General features: G+C 42.8%; 1 protein-coding gene and 1 pseudogene across 1 annotated transcript; one reads left to right on the forward strand and one right to left on the reverse strand.

The window, feature by feature from the left end:
• Positions 1 to 859: 859 nt before the first annotated feature.
• LRRC37A3 (leucine rich repeat containing 37 member A3) lies at positions 860 to 22,413 on the reverse strand. Its single transcript, XM_058675613.1, has 11 exons — positions 22,077 to 22,413; positions 20,856 to 20,927; positions 15,573 to 15,644; positions 12,577 to 12,648; positions 11,539 to 11,619; positions 9,346 to 9,417; positions 8,734 to 8,808; positions 8,288 to 8,406; positions 3,933 to 5,731; positions 3,483 to 3,590; positions 860 to 964 (listed from the first exon to the last, which is right to left on the reverse strand). The coding sequence occupies exons 1-11, from the start codon at positions 22,394 to 22,396 to the stop codon at positions 905 to 907; spliced, it is 2,850 nt and encodes a 949-aa protein (XP_058531596.1). The 5' UTR covers positions 22,397 to 22,413; the 3' UTR covers positions 860 to 904.
• LOC131482331 (parafibromin-like) lies at positions 16,610 to 18,696 on the forward strand (annotated as a pseudogene).
• Positions 22,414 to 22,644: the final 231 nt, after the last annotated feature.

Here is a 22,644-nt window from a genome sequence, read left to right on the forward strand (position 1 = left end):
GGGGTGAGAGAGAAGATGCCTCTATGTGCGTAGTCGTTGGCCCCTGTAAACTGAATCACGTCAGGCAGGGCCTGAGTCCAACAGCATGAAAAGTTACCTAGTTCATGCAGCCTCACACTGCAGGCGTCACTGATGGGAGAGTGAGTGGTGAAATCAGATAAAGGATTCGGCTAGGACTGACACCAAGGTACCCCTTATGAATCCAAGCATCACAGAAAGAGTGTGTGGTTTCAGCAACTGTTTGTGTCTATAAAGCATGTGTGTACTCATTTCTGACAGAACATGTAGCACACAGCCCAAACCCCTGTAAGCCAGAGAAACCCCAGCTGGGAAAGAACCTTCCTCTTTCTGCTAGCAGTGTGACCATGGGGCAAGATACTGTCCCTTCCTCCTTCTGGTTCCTCTCATAAAAGAAAAGACACACTGTTATCTGAAGGTCTCTCCAGTTAAAGCTCTAAGAGGTTTGGTGAGAGGAATCGAGAAAGGGGGTCTAAGAGCAGTGGGAGGAGAAGGAAGTGTCCCTGCTGCCTGAGGAAGGACTGTGCATGCTCCTTTCCAGCAGCCTTGAAGGAGACCAGCCACACTCTTCCCCCACACCTGCCCAGTGCCATACAGCCTCCCCTAGCCCTTGTCTGAAGGCCTAGGTCTGGCCAGATAGCCGGAAACAGCAGGGATGGCACAGCTGGTGCTGCTCCCCAGCCCCTGCATCCCAGAAGAAGTGGGGACAGCAGAGGTGCCATGGTGGTGCTATCTACCTCAGCTATGACTGGGTACCAGCTTGGGTGACTGAGTTTGCTTCCTGGCTCTGGGTGATTTCCTCACTACAGAACAAGTGATTGGAATAGATGTGTTCTAAGTTCTCGTCTAATCCCAAACTTCTGATTTAAAAATTGCAGGCTGGTACTTACCTTGGATATTTTTCTATGTCATCCTCTGCTCCTCTCCTACAAGCATGAGGGTAAATCTGTTTTGGAAGAAGACCCCATCATTGTTATCCATCACAATCTCTGAATCCTTTACATTCCTTTAAGTCTTATCTACACACTGAGATGGAAACTTATTGGAGGACAGGAATTCTATGCTGTTAATAGCTCTTTGACCCTTCCCTGCTCCTACTTGAGAGTCATGCATACATTTAGGACTTAATACATTTATTGGCTGCTTTAGATAACAGAAACAGATAATTCTCAAGGAGAAAAGGAAACATCCTTCATTTGATAAAAGTATGATTAGAAACCTAAACAAACCTGTTGTTTAGAAGTCAAGATCAAGAATGGGGTGTTTATTAGGATTGCTATTATTCACCACTTTTGAGCAGGCCCTGGTCAGTGCAATAGGGAAATAAATGGGTGTGAGTATTGCAAGAACACTCATTTGCAAGTGAAATGATGGCCAGCCTGAAAAGCCCAAGAGAATCAGCAAACCTGGTGAAAAGTAATAGGAGAGTTGAGAGAAGTGGCCAGGCACCAAGTCAAGAGATCAGTACACACACCAGAGCAGCTTTCCTGGGCACTGCCAATCAGAAAGCTACTTGGGAAGAAGAGATAATGAATCTGTGAAAGCCCACAAACCCTGAGGTGGTGGGATTCGTCCGTCTCCTTCAGAGACAAGGTTTGGCCAATGGACTGATTTCACATCTGCTCTTATGCAGCGTTAGGATGGGCTCTGGCCGTGCTGAGTCTCCTCATCTTTTCTGTGCTGTTGTCACCATCCTCCTGTGGCTGGCATGTCTGCATTTAGACACGGTCACACACTCAGTCAAATGTTGTTGGAGGCTGATAGAAGCCCTCAGATGCTTAAATACCTTGGCTGTGCTGCATCATAGGTTGACCTTGGCATCTCGATTTTTACAAATGTGTCATGTTTCTCAGTTCTCAGGGAAGAGGAAACACCTCTTTATGGCCTCGTGGAAAAGTGGTAAATCTGACAGAAGGTCTAGGTTCAAGAGGACTGGAGTAATAGAGGCACCCAGTGAAATAAAGGAATTTGAGATGGGCAAAGGCACAGGTGAAGTAGGAAGGAACATAGTGTGGCTGAGGTGTGGTGAGGGGCTGCCATGACAGTCGAAAGGGTAAATACAGTTAGGCTGGCTTAATAGGGTAGAGTCAAGATTAAACTACTGCTAATATTCAAGCATACTATATAACATTAAAAAAGATAAATAGAGTTTCTCTCCCAGAATGGGGTATGGGCTTAGAACAGCTTGATGCAGGATTCCAGTGCAATATGTTAACTGAACCTATTTAGACAGGGCCTTATCCAGTGGAGCAGAAGGATGCTATGTGGGTCTAATGACTCTAATATTTCTGTCTTCTGGCAGTCGCCTGAGGACAGTGACATTTCTTGAGGGAAGTGACTGTATATCATTTTAGCAGTGAGGGAAAAAAATCAGTGGTAGAATATAAGGCATTGTGATTACATCAAGTCATTGATATAGCTTTTATTGGAGAAATTTTGCTACTATATTAATGCTGGCCTTTTTAATGGCTTATTTATTTGAAAGGCAGAGTGAGGAGATTCAGGGGAGACAAAAAGAGAGAAAAAGAGAGGGAGAGAAAGAGAGAGGAACTTCTGTTCACTGGCTCACTCCCCAAATGGCTTCAACAGCTAGAGTTCAGTGCGACAGAAGCTAGGAGGCAAGAACTACTCCCAGGTCTCCTGCATGGCGGCAGGAGCGCAAGTACTTGGGCCATCAGCTGCTGCCTTCCCAGAAGCGTTACCGAGAAGTTGGATTGAAAACAGAGTAGCCAGGGCTTGGATTAGCACTTTGACATGGGATACAGGTCCCTCAAGAAGTGGCTTAGCCCACTGCACCACAGTGCCTGCCCTTTCTTAAAGAAAATACTGGCTTTCTTAAACTTATCAAAATTGTGTGATGACTTATTCCCTTGGCTTCAATTGCACAAGATCTCCTGGCAGAGAGGTCCTTTCAGAAATCTCTGGTGAATACATTTCAGTAAAAGAACAAAGCACATCTGAGTTTTAGTCACTGAAAAAGTATGTGGACAACGGTCCGGTTCCTTGGTGCATCAGGCTAAGCCTTCATCTGTGGTGCTGACATCTTCTATGGGTGCTGCTTTGAGTTCCAGCTGTTCACTTCCAATCCAGCTCACAGTTAATGGCATGGAAAAGCAAGTGTTTGTTACCTACAGCTGCATGCTTTGCCTGAAGGAAAGCCCATGCTCCTAGTTTCAGACCAGCCTAGCTCAGGCTATTGTGACCATTTGGGGAATAAACCAGCAGATCGAAGGTCGATCTCTCTCTCTCTCTCTCTTTCTCAGCCTCCCTGCTTGTAACTCTACCTTTCAAATAAAAGGAAACTGAAGAAGCAGGTGGAGGAGGAGAGAAGGAGAAGGAGGAGGATGTGGGCAAGTGGGCAAGTGGGCAAGTGGGCAAGTGGCTTTGATTTCCAGGGTGTAGCCTCTGGGTAAATTGCAAAGACAGGGAGGATCCTGGAAACCTGAATTAACTATTGTGCTTACCTCAATGAAAAAGAAAATGATAGCCAAAACCACCACTATTGAAACCACAGATAGCACCAAGATGAGTTTGTTGTTATAGCCGAATCCTGGAACCTCCTCCTTTGTGAGCTAACAAAAAGAACAATTTAGAAAAACAAGATTTAGAGATGTAAGGTATTAACTATTCTCAATTCCATTCTTCCTGGTAACTGGCTTATAGGATCTTAAAGGCCATACCGAACTAAGGCATTATATATTATTATTACACATTTTCTCCTACAGTTTCTTTGTCTTGATGTTAGATCTGCTTCACTCTATGTCAGAGCAAAGTGGGGAATTACCATCTTGGCCAAAGTTACGTGCCCACGACACGATATGGACTAGGAGCCCTGTTCTTCCTGCTTGCTGCTTCAATGGCACTTGCTAAATGACAGGAAAGGGCAGGTCTCCTGTCTCAGCACTTGTCCTCACCTCACTTGACTCAGTCATTTTTGCATCACCCTGAGCTTCTGGGCTCTCGCTGATGTAGTTCTCCGTTTTCCATTGTTCCCACTGTTCCATGTCCCATTCTGCCTTGGCCAGCTTTGCTTCCAGCTGCTCACTGAGGAGCTTCATGAGGAGGCCTGTACTGGCGAGGAGTTTGGCACAGGACAGTTGCACGTGGGGCTCAGAGCAGTTCATTTTCAGAGTCCTGATAACGTATGAGATGAACTTTCTCACGTCATTGTTGGGGATGAGGGACCGTAGTTGCTGGCTTAGCTGAAGTTCAAACTCATCGCCTGAGGAGGCCTGCAAGGAGTAGGTGATGCCTGTGGGCGGGGAGGGGATGTTCGTGCCCGTTTTGGGGTACTGCCGTTGCCTTTCGCTTGTCTGCTTAGCGGTCAGCATGGAGTTGAGTGTAGTCCCAGGGGAGCCTGCCACCGAAGGATGCCCCTGCATTGTGTCGGCGGGGGGCATATCTTCTGGCAGAACCATGTCATCTGCCAAAGAGTTTTCTAAGTCATCTTCTGCAGTGTTGTTGTCTTCAGTAACACCTTCTGTCACAGATACCAGACGAGCAATGACTTCCACAGAAGGCCTTCCCTGAGAACTCAGGTCTGGTGAAGTCGGAGAAGGCTCTTGGGGAGGGGAGTTGACGAGACTTTGCAGTGCAAGGAACGGAGGCTCTCTTACTGACATCTTTGCCTTGAGGGAATTTTTCCTCCTGAATACTCTCCTGAGTTTGGCCTTGGGTGTTCTGAAGACAGGATGAGGATATGTTTTCCGTAAATGGTAATTCACCCTGGAATATGAGCTTGGTTCTGCTGCCTCTGTCTTTTTTGCGCTAGCCTTTGTATCTTCGAAAGGAAGCATGGTGTAGGTTAAGTCTTTTTCTTCGTTTCTGCCCTCAGGGAGGGACTTTGCACGGGCTGCAGCAGATGGCCCGCCCCTGATGTACTTCTTCAGGGAAGAAGTGGCCCTGGCGTTGTGCTCCTCTGTGAGTGGGGGCGCTGGGTGGAAGGAGTTGGCCACCAAGTTCCAGGGCCTCTGGGCCACATGAAGCTCCTCCTGCTCCCTGTCTCCTGTGCTCCCCAGCCGGCCTTGCACAGTGCCCTCCACAAGGGGGCGCACGTTCTGCCTCCTGATTGTCTCCTGCTGCTGCCTTTTTCTTAGGCCCTTTGGCCCCTTGATGACTTTTTCCCCTTTCTGTAACCTTTGCCTTGTGCTTGGGGTGCTTGCCAGGCTGCTCTGCTGTGAGTGGGCCATTTCCAGTTTCTTTGGAAAGAGGTGGCGTTTAAATTTGGGATCTAACAAGACAGGCTGTATTTGCATGGCAGTGTTTTCTCTTTGTTTAACCTCATCAATTTTTTCTTGGATTTTTGCATTTATTATATTTTGCAGAAAGAGCAGCCTCCTCAACTTACTTTTGTAAGCTGAATTGTTGTATACTGGTTTAAGAGAGGGGCTCCTTTTCTTGGTTTTCAGGAAACCAAGGAATTTACCTCTGTCATGGACTTTTGAAAAAATTGGTGTAATGAATGGCAACACTGACTTGATATTTCCTGGATTGCCACCTGACAAATAAGGCAGTACATAATTTAGTGCACTAATGACTTCGCTTTCATCTTTAAAGTCTAGCAGCTCGTTCACAAAGTCTGGAACATTGAGGTTGAGTGTCTGTGACACTTGCGCCTCTGGCTCAATTATCAGTTCAGTGCTAGTGTTCCTCTTCCGGGCCTGCAATGCCTTCAGGAAAGTTCCTTTTGGATTCCTTATAGACGCTTCTTCAACTGTTAAAAAGGAGACAGTGCTTTTGAGAACATGACACTGATGGAACAGCTTTATGTCAGCGTACAATCATCTATCTCCAAGTTAAAAGTCGTCAATATGTGGGTGCCATGTACAGAGGAAAAGTAAACCCAAACATGAGCCCATGAGATGGCAGCAACAACAGGAGAGAGTTGTTTGAAAGAGTAACCCTCAGAAGAGTCCATGGTATGGAAAAGCAGTAGCTGTATCCCCAGTGGCCAACTGCCCAGTGCCCAGTAAAAGCCCAAGGCTGGGAGACGGTCTCCATGCAGCTGGCCCCTGTGTGGAAGTGCCTGCCTCACAGGCACATGCTGCACCATCCTGCCTCAGACACCCAGGGAGCACAAGGCTTCCCCTCTCCCCCTCTCCAGAAACCTTGTCTTCTGGCTGCTGTCGACAGGTGACCATGGCCAGACACATTCACGTGAGGGGACTGAGGATATAGATGCTAAAGCAGGGCCTACTCCTCATCTGGATGTGTCCTTTTCCACCAAGGCACCAGTTACTGGTCCCTGCCCAATGTTTCCTAGTGCTCACCACAAAGGATTCCACTTAGAGAAAAACACTACTACCTCCACCCTGGTTCTTTAAATCTGGGCAGGTGATGCAGGTGGAGTGATTTGTAGGTTGCCAGGTGGTAGGCATACACAGAATGCTCGGGGAGCTCTCTGGGGAGCAGTAGTAGTATTTGGGTCAACATTGTTCTAGGCCCTAAAGTGCAGGCAGAAAAAGAAGCTGCTTTTGTAGATGCCTGTCTCTGCTTTCATTTCTAGTATTTCCAGCTTGACTTAGGGATGCCCTCAAGCTTCCAAGTGCAGGAAGGTCATGTGTGCTGTTGTGTGGCTGGGCTTCTCCCCCAGGCCCTGCAGTGAGAGTGAGAGAAGGAGGCAGGAATCATGCGGAAATGTTGTGGGGCCAGTAAAGAGCTAGCAGAGAGGAGTGGAGGCTGGACAGTCCTGCCCTGCTCTGGCTGACCTGCGGTGGGACCTGCAGAAGCTGTGGCTGGCCGTCACACTACCAACAGCCAGCCCCCAAGCAGAACAACCCATTGGGCACCATCCAGGATACATCACTGTGCCCCCCACACCTGCCTTCTGAACGGTGAGAACAACAAGTCACAACAAGTTGCAAACTTAGAAATAGCAATAGATGGAAACATCCAGTAGGGTTGCAGGCTGTATCCTGTGATGGCCTTAGATCATCCTAAAAACGTCACTAGAATAACATTAATCATGGCCAGCATTCTTGCTCCAAGGACACACCTGATGCAATGACACTCTCAAGATTTCCCCAAAGGGGCACAGCAATGGGTGGTCCTCAAGCCCCAGCTCAGGCTCCATGTCCTCTGAATACTCAACAGGCTCCTCGCCGACATCACACCCAGCACCAAGGAGCACTAAAGGATGGCCCAAGTCTTGTTGGGGATTCATTCTCATGATCGCTTACTTTCACTTTCTGGCACTTACTTCTTGACTAAATTTTACTTTTGTTTAAGAAAATATTGCTTTCCTGCTTTCATCCACATTTCTTCCTTGAATTCCTTCTTGTTATTGATGGAAGAACTTGGGCCAAAGCTAACCAGATCACACCCACAACAAACAGAAGCACATATGCCATGGAAACCCCAAACTGGGAACAAAAGACCTGGGTGCCAGGCTCTCACGCTTAACGCCCTAGGTCACATTTTTCCTCATTTGTAAAAGCACACTGAAAGTGCTTGTTCTGCCTGTTTCTGCAGAAGGGAAGAACAATATAATAGGCAAAACAAAACAAAACTAATCAAAACGGTGCTGGAAATTTAGGAACCCTATCTGTATGCGCACACAACGAGTGGAGTGCTAGTGCCCCAGATCCGGACAGAGATGTGTATTCAAGTTCTCTGGGGAAGAAAGAGCCATGCCTGGAAGTCCCAGTGTTAGCGGTTGTAACCCTCACGCACAGAAAACCACTTCAAAGCCCCTGGGTTTTGCCCATGGAGAAGCTCGAGCCTCAGAGCAGGTTCAGAACCGGACTGTCTGTGGGTAGAAGGGCCTTCCACTGCATCAGAGGAGCCAGGTAGCCATCCGCGGCTTTGAAACCAACTCCCAGGCTCAGAATAAAGCAGTGTCACTTGTATTCTTTTCCACAATTGCAAAAACAAGCCAAGCAACAATGATCTACACCTGTTCTCTAGGGCAGAGGCACTGGAGGCCTGCTGTGTATAAAAGCAGATTACAGGCTGTGGTGCAGAGCACATGAGTGCTCACGGAAGCAAAGCACCAAGCTGAGAGCACAGTGCACCGTGTGGCCCTCAGCGTTAATTCCTTCCCTCCCATTTCCTTCCTGTGATTCTTATGCACATGGAACCGTTAGAGCATCAAATTTTGTGACAGTAACCAGGAACCTGACTTTCAGCAAGGGAGTAATTATGAAATTGAGAGGGTTTAACCCGGAATGAAGAAAAACAAAGCAATTACATTGCTTAAACATATTCAATTTAAAAATGAGAAAAACAAATGAGTGGAAACAATTAAATTGTATCAGGCAGTCGGACTCACAACAGTGTGTAGTGTTTCTCAGACATGCATTGCTACAGTGCAGCTTGATTGTTTTGCAGACAACCTCAATGTCATTTTTAAATTTGCACAGGCAGCAGGCCATATGGCTAGGTAAGATCCTACAAATAGAAACAGAGAATTCGGTTAATTGTTAAGGGGTCACTTGAGTAGGTCAAGAGGCAGATCAAGGCTGTGAAAAAGGACTTTTTTTTTTTTTTTAAGATTTATTCATTTTATTACAGCCAGATATACACAGAGGAGGAGAGACAGAGAGGAGTCCTGGCTTCTGCATGGCCAAGCCCTGGCTACTACAATATTTGGGGAGTGAAGAAAGATCTCTCTCTGCATCTCTCTTCCATTCTGCCTTTCAAATAATTTAACATATAAGAAAATTAACACAACCAATCTATAAAACATACGAAAATACTAAGAGAAAAATAACTTACAGCTTCTGCAATTCGAGAGTCATCATGAGGATGTTCTCGATTGTGTTGAGTGACACAAGTGTTCTGCTGACGTCTCTGAAGGAGAGAGGCCAAACATTCATGATGTGATCCCCAGGGAGAGTTCTGTCTTCAATAGGTTCATTTCAAGACAGGTGTATACATCAGCTTTTGGATCTTTTAAAACAAACTTACTCAAGAGTTTGTCATGCAAGATAATTCCAGAAAGCTCTTAAAGAAGTTTCACTGTGTCTATCATTAAGTCATTGAGGACCCTAACCCTAAACTTTAACCATTATCTTAATTTCATGTTTAGATTTCACTTATCTCTCTTAATTAATTGCTTTTTAGTCTTCTAAAGATGATGTGTACTTACATCTCTTTGCTTTCTGGGATCAATGCTATTCCCACTTATATCCACATGTTCCATATCTAAATGTGTTGACCAGCACAATGGCTCCCCTGGCTGTCTTGCCCATTATACAGCCTTTCTTGGTCAGTAACTTATTTTTCAATAACATAGTTAAAGTTATTATTTTCTAATTCAATGTAAAATAATTAGCCTTTATGAGAATAAAGAGTAGAAATCATCTGACTCATGAGATTAATACTTACAAATATTTTAATGCTGGCAATTTAAACAGGAAGGAATCTTCAATAGTTGTCAGAGGATTGTGACTGAGATTTCTGAAAAGCACAGTGAAATTAAAATGATATGCCTTTTAAGTATATGCACGGAAAAGCATGACAATTATATATATATATATATATATATATATATATATATATATATATATATATACACACACACACAGAGTTATGGAACTTAAAATCATTTTCTATCTTCATCTATAAATCAGCCTTAGAATCTGTAAAACACTCTTGGGGAGCTACATGGGTCACTGGAAGACACAGAAGAGAAAAAGAAAACAAAATTGGAAAAATGAACAGCAAAGGAAAACTATGCCAAAGAACTTTTCAGTCAACAACCTTGGAAGGGGTTGGGTGTTTGGCCTAGCAAGTCAAAACACTATGACTTTAGGTTAGGGGCCAAGTCCATAGGTGTGATGCTAGATAGTGTAAACAACCAAAGGAATAAATAATTTGGGTTTCTCAAAGCTTGAGTGTCTCAGAAGACACGCAAGAATGTGAGGGCAGGTGTTTAGCGCAGCAGTCGAGTTGCTGTTTGGGATGGCTGCATCTCATATCAGAGTGCCCGGTTCTACTCCATTTTGAATCCACCTTTCCACTAGTGTGCAAACTGAGGCAGCAGGTGATGTCTCAAATATTTGGGTCCCTGGTACCCACTCACAGAGATCTCAATTGAGTTTTAGACTCCCAGCTTTGGCCTGACCCAGACTAGGCAATTGCAGTCATTGGGGAAGTACAAAATCCCATCTACCTCTCCACTTTTCAAATAAAATGAAAGTCAATTAATTTGCTTAAAAAGACATAAAGACAAGGCCCAGCACTATGGTTCATTGGCTAAAATCTTTGCTTTCAATGCGATGACATCCCATAGGAGCACCAGTTTGTGTCCCGGCTGCTCCACTTCCCTTCCAGCTCCCTGCTTGTGGCCTGGGAAAGCAGTGGAGGACAGTCCAAAGCTTTGGGACCCTGTACCCACAGGTGAGACCCAGAAGAAGCTCCTGGCTCCCAGCTTCACATCAGCTCAGCTCTGGCCATTGTAAGTCATTTGGGAAGTGAACCAGCAGATGGAAGAACTTTCTTTCTGTCTCTCCTTCCCTCTGCAAACCTGACTTTCCAACAAAAATAGACAAATCTTTTTAAAAAATTATAAAGGCAAGTCACAGCATGGGAGGAAAGATTTATAAATCATCTATCTGATACAGGATTAGTATCCAGAATGTTCAGAATATATAAGAAACTCTTACAACTCAGTGAAAAGGAAGTAATTTTTTTAATGGGGAAAGAACTTGAATAAACACTTAAAGAAGACTTAGATATTGCCCATATACATGAAAAGACATTCAATGTCTTAAGTCATTAGCAATGCAAGTGAAAACTACAGTAAGATGCTACTTTAACCACTTGCTGGGAGGCTAAGTCAAAAAGGCAAAAGTTGACATATTTGGAAGAACTGGAACCCTACTACTTGGCAAGTGGGGATGTCAAGTAATGTAGCCAATGTGGAAAAGAGATTAACAGTTCCTCAAACAAACTGATCCTAGTTACCATATGGTCAGGGTCAAGGCACTTCTCCCCCCACCCCAACCCAGATCATGAGTTTTCAAGTATTTATCTCTGAAGTGATGAATTATCTGTGCACAGTGGGAGCCTTTGAAGCAGACAACGGTGTTGTTTATGTTAAGCTGTGGTGTGAAAAACAGTAAGAAAACACATTGCTGTATTTCTGATTCCACACACGTTCTGGGTGCATGTCAGGGAAACATGGGTTTTTTATTCTTTGATGGTCATGGCCTTTTTAGATTCACGATGAAGATTCTCCTCTAAGCCTGACTTTGCAATAGCCCATCCACCCACTCTGTGGTTTAAAACCTCAGTTTCAGAGTTTGCTTTGGGTTTGAGTGAGGGGCTCAGGGGCCATGGTACCTGGAGTGGTGCTTGCTCATTAATGCCTCCTTTGCCAAGACCATGATCAACGCTAGGGAGGAGACAGCATGTCAGCTGTCACACAGACTTGTCAGCCTCTTTGTACCTTGGTTTCCCCAAATTGAAAAAATAATGAGTGGATTCTAGGGCATAGCTTACACTCAGCTAACGATAATTATAGGTTTTTACACATACGCAGCTGTTTAAAATGTGTTTGTCTTATATTTCACTTACAACATCTGCAAAAACTGCATCCCATGCCATGCCTGAAATGTGCCAAAGCTCAGTTCTGTGAGTAAATTACAACCAAGATTTCTATAAAAAGACATAAATCAAGAAGCAGAAAATTATTCTTTGTAAACATTCATCATTCAGCAGTGATCCTAATTTGTACAGGTGAAACATCACCTCTACACACTAAAGACATCCCAGTTGGAAGACTCTGGCTTCTGACTTAACTCTGGCTTCTGACTTCACACTTTCACATTTACACATGCGCTGCATTAGGTACACCAAATCACACGCAACAAATACTTGTGCTCAGTGACCTTCGTTTCCTCTCTCTAGAACAGAGTTTCACAACTTGAGCCCTTTAGACATTTTGGGCTGGGTAATTCTTGTTGTGGGTGTCTGTCCTGTACATGGTATTTGTTCTACAACAACCCATGGCAGTTCATTTTGCAGCACCCTGGCCCTGGCCCTGGCCCACTAGCTACCACGGCATGTGCACAGCTGCCGGATTGCACCTGGTGCAGAATCATAGCAGTGGAGTGGCACAGCTCTGTGATGACCCACTCTGACCTGGGTGTCTTTGAGTATCTTTGCTAGGGACTGAAAGATTGGATATATAATTCTAGTTAACTTTCTACAAGTAGAATTTTAATCATTTTTCAAAATAAATAACAAGTGGGCTATAATTAGGATTTTTTTGAGTCCAACACTGTGCACCATAGGTGGTTGAACCACCACCTGAGATGCAATTTGAATCCCAGATACTCCACTAACAATCTAACTTCCTGTTAATGTGCCTGAGAAAGCAGTGGAAGATGGCCCAAATGCTTGGGGACCTCTGCACCCACTTGGGAGACCTGATGAAACTCCTAGCTCCTCACTTCAATTTGACCCAATCCTGGCCATTATGGCCTTTTTGGGAGTGAACCAGCAGATGAAAGATTCTCTCTCTCTCTCTCTCTCTCTCTCTCTCAGTGTGTGTAAGTCTGTCTTAGATAAAACATCTATCATAATTCCAAATGCAATTAAATTACAACTTACAAAAAGCGCAAGAAAGGTAGTGGTTCAAATGTACGTCTTTCAATAGATTGTATGTTATTACAGGATAAATCCCTAGGGAAAAGAAAAGGAAATATGCCTTGATTATCTACTTTAGATCTCTAATCAGCAGGAATAAACAGGATTTAGAATTGAGAATATGGCTTCTGTGCTTTTGTCTGAATGCTAAATCTTGGATTTCCATATGAAATTTCCAGAACCTCTAATTCTACCTGCAACTTTCTGTAATAGGCTCACCTTCATGCTCTTCACAAATAACATATATAATTACAGGTCTTGATAGATTTTTGAGGGCAAAATTTTCTGATAGCAGGAATTGATTAGAACCTCTCTTCCCTCTTCTGTAATCCAGAGATAGTTTACGTCTCTCAGTGTGTATATCCATTTCTTCTTAACATTATTACCCTTGTCTCTTCCCATTTCTTCAAAGCATAAACTCCTTGAAAGACATGGACTTGGTCTTGTTCATCTGCATTGACCACCAAGTTGAAAACTCACTCATGGAGGTAGGGAGGACTAGCATTGTAGACAGTGGGTTAAACCACCATGCCTATTCAAGCCCCAGCTGCTCTGCTTCTGATCAGCTCGCTGCTAATGCATCCGGAAAAGCAGCAGGTGGCATCCCAAGTACGTGGTCCCCAGCCATTCATGTGGAAGACAAGGGTGGAGTTCCTGGCTCCTGGCTTTGATCTGCCCCAGATCTGGCTGTCAAAGACATTTGGGCAGTGTGCCAGAGCATGGACAATCTCACTGTCTCCCTGTCTTCTCTCATCTCTACCTTTCTCCTATCTCTCTGTTGCTCTTCTTTCAAATAAACATTTTAAAAAATAAATAAAACTGGCTCATGGAAACCAAGCAAACACAGATACTTATGAAATAAATGAGTAGCTGTGGAGTAGTAAGTAGAAGAATGAAGAAGTGACTAGTTTTAGAGAATGTGGTTGTAGAACTCCAATGACTCTGCAGTGCATTGTCATCTACATAGTGCTTGTGGAGCATGTTTGATTTATGCGCTTGTTTTCCCTGTTAGATTATGAGCTCCTAGAAGGGTAAGAATCCTGCCTTACACATTTTTACACCTCAAAAGCTAAGTAGTGGGCTTGGTATTCTCTTTCACATTTAAAAAACTGATTGGCTCTTACAATGATGTGAATAATACAAGATCAATAGATGCAGAGGTAAACATGCATGTACATAAAGTCAGCAAGAGGAACTACACAACAGAGACTATCATATCGAGAAGTGAAGATACATTGCAGTATGCATCTATACTTCCAAATCGAAGACAGACTCCCACTGAAACTTTTAAATAAATCTTGACGTTAGAATGCTGAACTTTCTGTCATTGACTGTACTTACAGTGTCAGGATAGACTCAAACATCAGAATGATGAACTTATGACTGTTTCTGAAAGACATACTATTGTAATAATATAGGAGAAATCAGTGGGAAGGAGAGGAATTGGGTGGGGAAGGGGAAATTGCCAAGCCTACGGAATTGTTTCAAGAAAGAGAGAGAGAGAGAGGGAGAGGGAGAGAGAGAGACAGGGAGAGAGAGAGAGAGTAAGAGATAGGAAGGAAGGAAGGAAGGAAGGAAGGAAGGAAGGAAGGAAGGAAGGAAGGAAGGGAAAGAAAGAGAGAAAGAGAAAGAAAAGAAAGAACAAAAGAAAGAAAGAAAGAAAGAAAGAAAGAAAGAAAGAAAGAAAGAAAGAAAGAAAGGAAGAAAGAAAGAAAGAAAGAAGAAAGGAAAGAAAGGAAGGAAGGAAGCAAATATATAGGCTATCATGCAGTCAGCTTACAAAGGATGTCCTGGCAGAAGCAATGAAGAGCCTACTCTACCAAGCAGTTTTCTCATTTCTTTCTCTCCAGACTGTGTTTGCCTAGATTGTAAAGGTACCCAAGACTTCCAGTACAGAAGTGGCTGTCCCTTTAGGGCCTAGATGGCTTGGTCATCAAAGAGGCCATGCTAGCATCACGCTCTTTATACCTACTTTCCTTATGCCTCATACAATGATTGGAATTACACAAATATGCCATATGAATTATATATGCTTATGAGTAACAATAATTAGCCTAATAAGGATTAATGGTTGTCTAGCTCTATACTACTTTGTCATCATTTTAAACGTGTTTTCTAAAATCCAGTGTAACAATTTCTGCATTGAAACACAAATACCAATCTATCCTGGTATTTTTAAATTATTGATTATATTAATTCTTCTTTTTTCCCATTTGTTATTATTTTTTTTATGATACACTTCCATATGTGCTGGGATTTCTCCTACCCCATCTCCAAATCCCCTGTCCCCAATACTATTATTTCTGTTATTTATCTGTTTTGCTATTTAGTATTTAGTCTAATTCAGGTTAATTTACCAAGCAGTTTTGAATTTGTAGAATCCACATTCATGTTAGTGGTCTATATTTCATCTCCTTTAGGCAAATATCTAGGGTTATCTTTAATTCCCTTTCTTCTACTAAGTCTTCTGAACTAGCTTTGTAAAGTATTTTTCCATAAAGGTCAGATGGTAAATGTTTGCGGCTTGGTGGATCACATACTGTCTCAATTGCATTTTCTGCCTTGTTCCTTTTTTGTTGGTGCTTTTTTCTGGCCCTTTATAAATGGGAAAGCATTTATACACAGACCTGGACAAGATTTGATTCATGACATATGGATTAAATACAAATGTAAGCAAATAGAATATAAACATGATGTACCAAAGTCCGTTGTGTGTCTAAAATGAATCAGATCTTATCACCACTCTCCTGTGTAAATGAAGTTTCCTATCTGGGTCTTGTCTATATAATTTTAAAAATGCAAACTGCATAGTAGGCATTCAGTGTATTAGAACATACTCAGACTTCTAGAATTGCAGGATTGTATTACTAGAAGAAACTCTAGAGATGATCTGGTTTGAACCCTTATTTATTTTACAGACAACCATAATCTCTTAAATTAAGAAAATCACATAAACTTACAGATGCTGGAGTGATATTAGGCCTTCAAATGAATCCTTATGTAATTCAGTCAAATGATTTTCACTGAGAATTCTAGAAAATGAAAAGGTTATTTCTGGAAATAAGGGCAAACCAATGAAAACGTTTTGCTACATAGGAATTATTCCGTAGGTGGAGGTGACCTCAGAAACGGTGTCACTTAGGTAGTAGCTTCATTCTAATTTCAAGTTGATGATGCCTTTTCTATTTTTATTTGTACCTTTTCTTCATTCATTCCATCTCTAAACACACACACACACACATACACACACACACACACACACACACCCTTCCCACCAAGTCATATATTTAATATCTACTCTGCAGATCACAATAATTCTGGGAGGCACCAAGATTGGCAAAACTGCCATCTCCTCCAGTCTTCTGCTAAACCTAAACCTCACCACAGAAGGCCCATGTAGCCATGCTGCCTTCAAGCTAATGTAGACACGAGAGGCAATAATAATGACTGAATCGGTGCATACCTGCGTCTCATGTGGAGACTTGAATGAGTTTTAGGCTCTCAGCTTCACTTGATCCAGTCCTGGCCATTGAAGGCATTTGCAAAGAGATCAGTGATGGGACCTCACTCACTTCCCAAGCCCCTTAACCCTGTCTCTCAATCCTCCCAGCTCTAGGGCTCACAAATAAAGTTGATTAAAATTATTTTTCTTCTCACTCCCTTCTCTCAGCCATCTTTACCACCCCCCTTTCCACAACCCAGAGAAAACAAATTTGCTTTCCTATGAAATGAGTTTCATTTCTCTTACAATTTAGGGAAACAAAATCTCTAAAAAAGATATGAATGAGGTAATATAAACTATGTATCATACTTAAGAGGTTCATAACTTATGAATGATTTGTAGCAAGTTTGCTCTGAACACATGAGGTATCAGTGTTCATAATCCCTTTTCCCAGGGTAAGTCTGTTTTGTGTTTTATTTTTTAAAAAGTTTTAATTGCTTTTATGCAAAAGGTAGAGCTGGGGGAGGCCACTGCAGTGGCAGCAAGGCAGGGAAGATGGCAGATGTGATCGACTTGTGACAGTACAACATCCAAAACAAGGAGATCGTGGTCAAGGGGGAAGAAGTCGTCTTCAGGGGGTTCTCCTGGCCGAAGAACGTCAAGAACAGCTACGTGGTGTGGGGGTGGGGGGGCTGAGAGGGAAGGCCAGCCTACAGAGTACTACACATTGGACTCCATCCTTTTCCTGTTGAACATGTGCACCTTTCCCATCCTGTTTATGTCCACCATGCAGCTACTGAAAATATTCCTGTGGTTAGGAAACCTGACCGTAAAGATCTGCTCAGCTGTCTCAATGGGGAAGCATCAACGAGTGCAAGTATTGTAGAAGCGGCCTCTGGAGATAGGGCTGCAGGGATCTACTCAAGTCAAACGAGCTGCAGATGGAGTTCTAGCAGAAGCCAAGAAGCCACGAATTGAATGTGTACTGAAGAATGTGTACGTCTTGCTAAAGAGAGACTGGCTGCGCGTTTGGAGGGGCATAAAGAAGGAATTGTACAGACTGAACAGATTAGGTCTTTGTCTGAAGCCATGTCAGTAGAAAAAAAATTGTGCAATCAAAGCCAAACTATGGCTAAGAAACGGTCTACTGTCAAGACTGATCTGGATGATGATGCCACTGCCGTTAAGCAGGGGAGCCTTGTAGATGCTGAGGTAGATGTGACCTGAGATATCGTCAGCAGAGAGAGCGTGTGGAGCAACGGATGGCGATCTTTCAGAGCACAGGAAACAACTTTTCGAAGAACATTTTTGCAATTCTTCAGTCTGTGATAGAGAAGGGTGGGCACCTAACAGCGACCAGCTCCAAATGCGGCCCCAGTGGATCCCACATGTGTACGAAACTGCCTATCCCGGCTGCATACAACAGATATGATCAGCAGAGATTCACAGGAAAAGAAGAAACAGAAGGCTTCAGAATTGACAGTGTGGACACCTACCAAGTTATGAGACTGAAATCCGTAAAGGAGGGTGCATCTGCCTGCAAGACTCAGACTCGTGCAGCACAGCCATCCCAGGACCAGTTTCACAAGCAAGACCTCCTCCAAATCAGAAGAAAGTTCTCAAACACCCATCATCATAATTCCCACAGCTACCACTTCTTTAATAACCATGTGTAATGCAAAAAGCCTTCTACAGGATTTAAAATTGGTCTCATCAGATGTAAAGAAGAAATAGGATTGTCATCAAGAAAAACTCAAATTCAGAGAAGACCAAATGCAACCAAGTGGCACCACAATTAGTGTCACAGTACCTTATAGGGTAGCAGATCAACTCCTTAAACTTATGCCTCAAGATTGGGATCGGGTTGTGGCAATGTTTTTTTTTTTAAGATTTATTCATTTTTATTGGAAAGCTGGATATACAGAGAGGAGGAGAGACAGAGAGGAAGATCTTCCATCCGATGATTCACTCCCCAAGTGAGCCGCAATGGCCGATCTGAAGCCAGGAACCAGGAACCTCTTCCGGGTCTCCCACGCGGGTGCAGCGTCCCAAAGCTTTGGGCTGTCCTCGACTGCTTCCCCAGGCCACAAGCAGGAAGCTGCTGGGATTAGAACCTGCACCCATATCAGATCCCAGGGCGTGCAAGGCGAGGACTTTAGCCGCTAGGCCACACCGCCGGGCCCGGGTTGTGGCAATTTTTGTGCAAGGTCCTGCTTAGCCGTTCAAAGGTTGGCTGTGGCTTTTGCCTGATGGATCACCAGTTGACATATTTGTCAAAATTAAAGCCTTCCAAGTATGATGAAGTTCACTTAGATCCAAACGTTCAGAAATGCGATGTAACAATGTTAGAACTCAGCTACCATCAGCGTCATTTGGATAGACCTGTATTCTTGAGGTTCTGGGAGACACTGGATAGATACATGTTGAGGCATAAATCCCACTTGAGATTCTGAATTTCTTGGCTCCCTCTTTTCTGGAAATCTGGACTAAGAAACACGGATATACATTGATACAAAGACTGAGACTCAAGCTGTATGAATTTATCAGGAGCCTGACCATTGAAGAGGGTCACACATCCATCTCTTCTAGACTTTCATGTTTTGTGCTTCAAAGGGAGTGAGGCTTCTCATCCAGATAAGCAAACTTTTTGGCTTACCGCTGTTTAATACTAGCCTTCTAGTCTGTAATTGAAATTGTATATTTTGATAGAAGTTTTTTTTTCATTGATTATATTACCATTACTTAAAACTCTTTTTTTTTGGAAACTACAGACAGGATGTAAATGTGTGTATGTTTAGCGATTATAAGGCTTTCTAAGCCATCTTGCTTCTGATTTTTTATTGCTTTATTAATTCCTTTCACTGAAAATACTATGTTATGAATGGTGTTAAATTTTACTCTCTGGGTCTGGCGGTGTGGCCTAGTGGCTAAAGTCCTCACCTTGAATGCACCAGGATCCCATATGGGCGTTGATTCTAATCCTCCTGGCTCCACTTCCCATCCAGCCTCCTGCTTGTGGCCTGGCAAAGCAGTAGAGGATGGCCCAAATCTTTGAGACCCTGCACGCGTGTGGGAGACCCAGAAGAAGTTCCAGGCTCCTGGCTCCGGATCGGCACAGCTTCGGCCGTTGTGGTCACTTGGGGAATGAATCATCGGATGGAAGATCTTCTTCTCTACCTCTCCTCCTCTCTGTATATCTGACTTTGTAATAAAAATAAATAAATCTTTAAAATTTTTTTTTACCCTCTGGAATTTCCAAAAACAAACAAAGGGATGTGACTATTTTGAATGAATCAAAATGTCAGCCTAAAAATCTACCACATCTGCATTTATTCTATTTATAAAGGAATAATGAAAAATCAAGAATAACTCTTCAGTTTTGGTTGAATTATTCAGCCTTTATTCAGACTTTTCCTTATATAATACAGTTAATGAATGTAAAAAAAAAAAACAAAAATAAAAAGAGTTGGGCCCAGTGCAGTAGCCTAGTGAGTGGCTAAAGTCCTCACCTTGCATGTACCAGGATCCCATATGGGCGCTGATTTGTGTCTCAGCTCCTCCACTTCTAATCCAGTTTCCTATTTAGGGCCTGGAAAAGCTGTGGAGAATGTCCCATTTCCTTGGGCCTTGCACTCACGTGGGAGACCCAGAAGAAGCTCCAGGTTCCTGGTTTCAGATCATTTAAGCTCTGGCCATTGTAACCATTTGGGGAGTGAACTAACAGACGGAAGATCTTTCTCCCTGTCTCTTTCTTTGTAAAGATGCCTTATTTAAATAAATAAATAAATAGGAAAAACTAAACATTTTTTCTAAAGTATATGTAAACCGATTGCTTCTACAAACAGGAAAATGATGAAACAACAGGAAGATAGACAAAGGGCAGAGACCTTAATGAAACATAAGTGTTCAGTAAACATTTTAAAGATACTTAAATTCATGGGTAATCAGAAAAATCTAAATTCTGATGAGATCTCTTTTATTCACCTGCCTTCAGCAAAACGATGGAGAGAATCCAGTGGTGAGAAGGTGATGGGAATGAATGATGCCATGGGATAAATCTGGCACACAGCTTTGATGACATTTAAATTCATATCTGATTGGTCTTTACCCCAGCAACTCCATTTTTAGATTTCACTCTACAAAATGCTTTTCCATGATCACAAAGAAATGTGTGCTGCAACTGTGCATGAAAATTTGAATATAACCTAAAAATCTAGGGGAATTATTAAACTATGATAGAGACATATTGGGGAATATGATGCAGTAATTTATAGGAAAAAGCTAGTCCTCCAAGTGTGGGGAGGGAGAGTCCCAGGACACATCGTGAAGGTAAGGAATCAAGTTGCAATGTGTAATTACTTAGGCACAATAAGTACATATGTGTATATTCAACCATGCAACAAAGTTATTTTGCTAAATGTAAACATGTATGTAGGCAAATGCATGATAAAAGAACTCAAAGAGCATGTACTAAAGTCACAAGCAGTGCTTACCTGAGAGGTAGAGAATTACGGTATAAGGAAGGTTTTCCTATACCTCTTTATTTTCATTTTTTATCCACTAAGAAAGAATTACATATGACTTAAACTATAGAAAATAAATTTAAATTGACTCAATTCCAATCCTATGGTTGGAACAACTAGCAAATTATAATCAATAGATATTGATTTTTGACGTGAAAAGGAACTGGCTTTTCTTAGAGGTGTTAACCTCCAAATTCTAGACCAAGAAAGAGCTTATGATGCTGTCAGGGTTTTTTGTTGTTGTTGTTGGTAACCTTAGTTAAAGAGAATATACTCACATTTTCTCAGCCCAAGGATATGATTTCCATACATTTTCATCAATGTAGGAAATAAAGTTTTTCTGGAAATTTCTGTAAACAAAGAGTTCATATCCATGAATTGAAGAATGAGGAGAACAAGGAAAAGATTTATGACAACCTCATAGGGCTGTTGAAATATGGAAAGTATTACAGCTTTTCAATTTCTAGGTATCTCAGATTGCTGGTTTGCACAGTGAGTGAAGAAATAGCACTCATTCGTAAGCCTTTGTCTGCTTTATGTTCACCAATAAAAAGTGTCTAAAACTGAACAAATCTCCCTCCACTTGCTCCTCCTTCTGATTGTGCATTTCCTCTTGTTAGACCACCATTGTTCTCACCATAATCTACGATAAACTGTGACATCATGTGCTTTTCTTTTCTAGACACTCCACCCCACATCTCTCTGGTCAGTCATGAGATTTGACTTTTCTTTGTCCTCTCCTAAAACTTTCCATTTCCATCAGAACAATTCACATTTAACTCCATTCTCACTTTAGTCCTAGATTTTCACAGAGTTTTCCAATTTGGTCTCTGAATTAAGAATCTTTCTCTAGGATCCGGTTCTGTCGTGTAATGAAACACTTGGTTGCTACTCCAGCTCCCTGCTAATGGCCTGGGAGTGCAGTAGAAGAAGGCTCAAGTTGTTGGGCCCCTGCGCCCATACAGGAGGCCAGAAGAAGCTTCTGGCTTTAGCTTGTAAGACCTCTCTCTCTCTCTCTCTCTCTCTCTCTCTCTGTCTCTCTAGCTCTCACTCTCACTCTCACTCTGCCTATAAGTCTTTTAAATATATTTATATATTTAAAACTCATTAATGATGATATTACATTAAAGTCCTGGGACCCAGAAGAAGTTCCTGGCTCCTGGCTTTTGATTGGTGCAGCTATGACCATTATGACCGCTTGTGGAGTGCATCAATGGGCAGAAGAACTTCCTCTCTCTCTCCTCCTCTCTGTATATCTGCTTTTTCAATAAAAATAAATGAATCTTTTTAAAAATGGATCAGGAAAGCAGCAAGGCCAATCACAGTGAGACTGGAGAAGGAGCACAAGAATACGGAGGAGAAAGATAGGGAGAGTTGAGAAGCAAAGGATCAAAACAGAAAGGCAGTGTAGATTGTGGACATGAGGAAGGCACGGGAAGATCCTGAAGGAAAGGCTACCTGACAGGCAGCATGTAAGGAAGAGGAAGGGCAGGTCTTACAAGATGGTGAAGGTGCCATTGTAGGTGTCAGGCGCTGGCACAGGCACTTGGTGGAGCTTCTGACTTGGACTGAGCCCAGTACATAACAACGTCTCATTTCTGCAGGTACACAGCTTGCAAATGTTGATACTCCTGGTGGTGGTCTTTTCCTTTTGCACAGTCAAAGCATTTACTGAAGGTTGAGTAGTAAGTTCCAGATTTGAAGGCTGACCTGTGACTGAAGTTAAGTTTGAGTGCTGAGTCTGAACCTGGTCTGCATGTGGAGCTGTAATCTTTTTCAGGGATGTGGAATGTTCAGCCTCTACAGTAGGCACTGGCATTTTGTTAGGCTCCAGATTCGAAGGCTGAACTGTGCTGCTGGGCAGCACTGGGTGCTGAGCTTGATTCTGACCTGCTGTTGAAACTGTTATCTCATAATACACTGGGGATTGGGATCCAACCTCCTTAGGTGCCTCTGTTGGCTGAGCTGGAGTCTCCTGCATAGTCACAGAAGGGTTAAACTCTATAGTAGGCTGTGGAATTTCCAAGTCTAGAGGCTTAACTGTGACTCCAGTCTTGTTTGGATAGA

The sequence above is a fragment of the Ochotona princeps genome, chromosome 17, assembly GCF_030435755.1.
Source record: "Ochotona princeps isolate mOchPri1 chromosome 17, mOchPri1.hap1, whole genome shotgun sequence".
Classification (NCBI taxonomy): Eukaryota; Metazoa; Chordata; class Mammalia; order Lagomorpha; family Ochotonidae; genus Ochotona; species Ochotona princeps.

Bases quoted from the DNA above. Each gene is read 5' to 3' on its own strand.
- LRRC37A3 (XM_058675613.1), bottom strand. From the start codon at position 22,396: ATGCCAGTGCCTACTGTAGAGGCTGAACATTCCACATCCCTGAAAAAG. The intron at 20,928-22,076 runs GTAAGACCTGCC...CTTTGTTTACAG, and splicing joins AATGGCACCTTCACCATCTT to AAATTTCCAGAAAAACTTTA. The intron at 8,407-8,733 runs GTAAGTTATTTT...TTCTATTTGTAG, and splicing joins ACTCTCGAATTGCAGAAGCT to GATCTTACCTAGCCATATGG.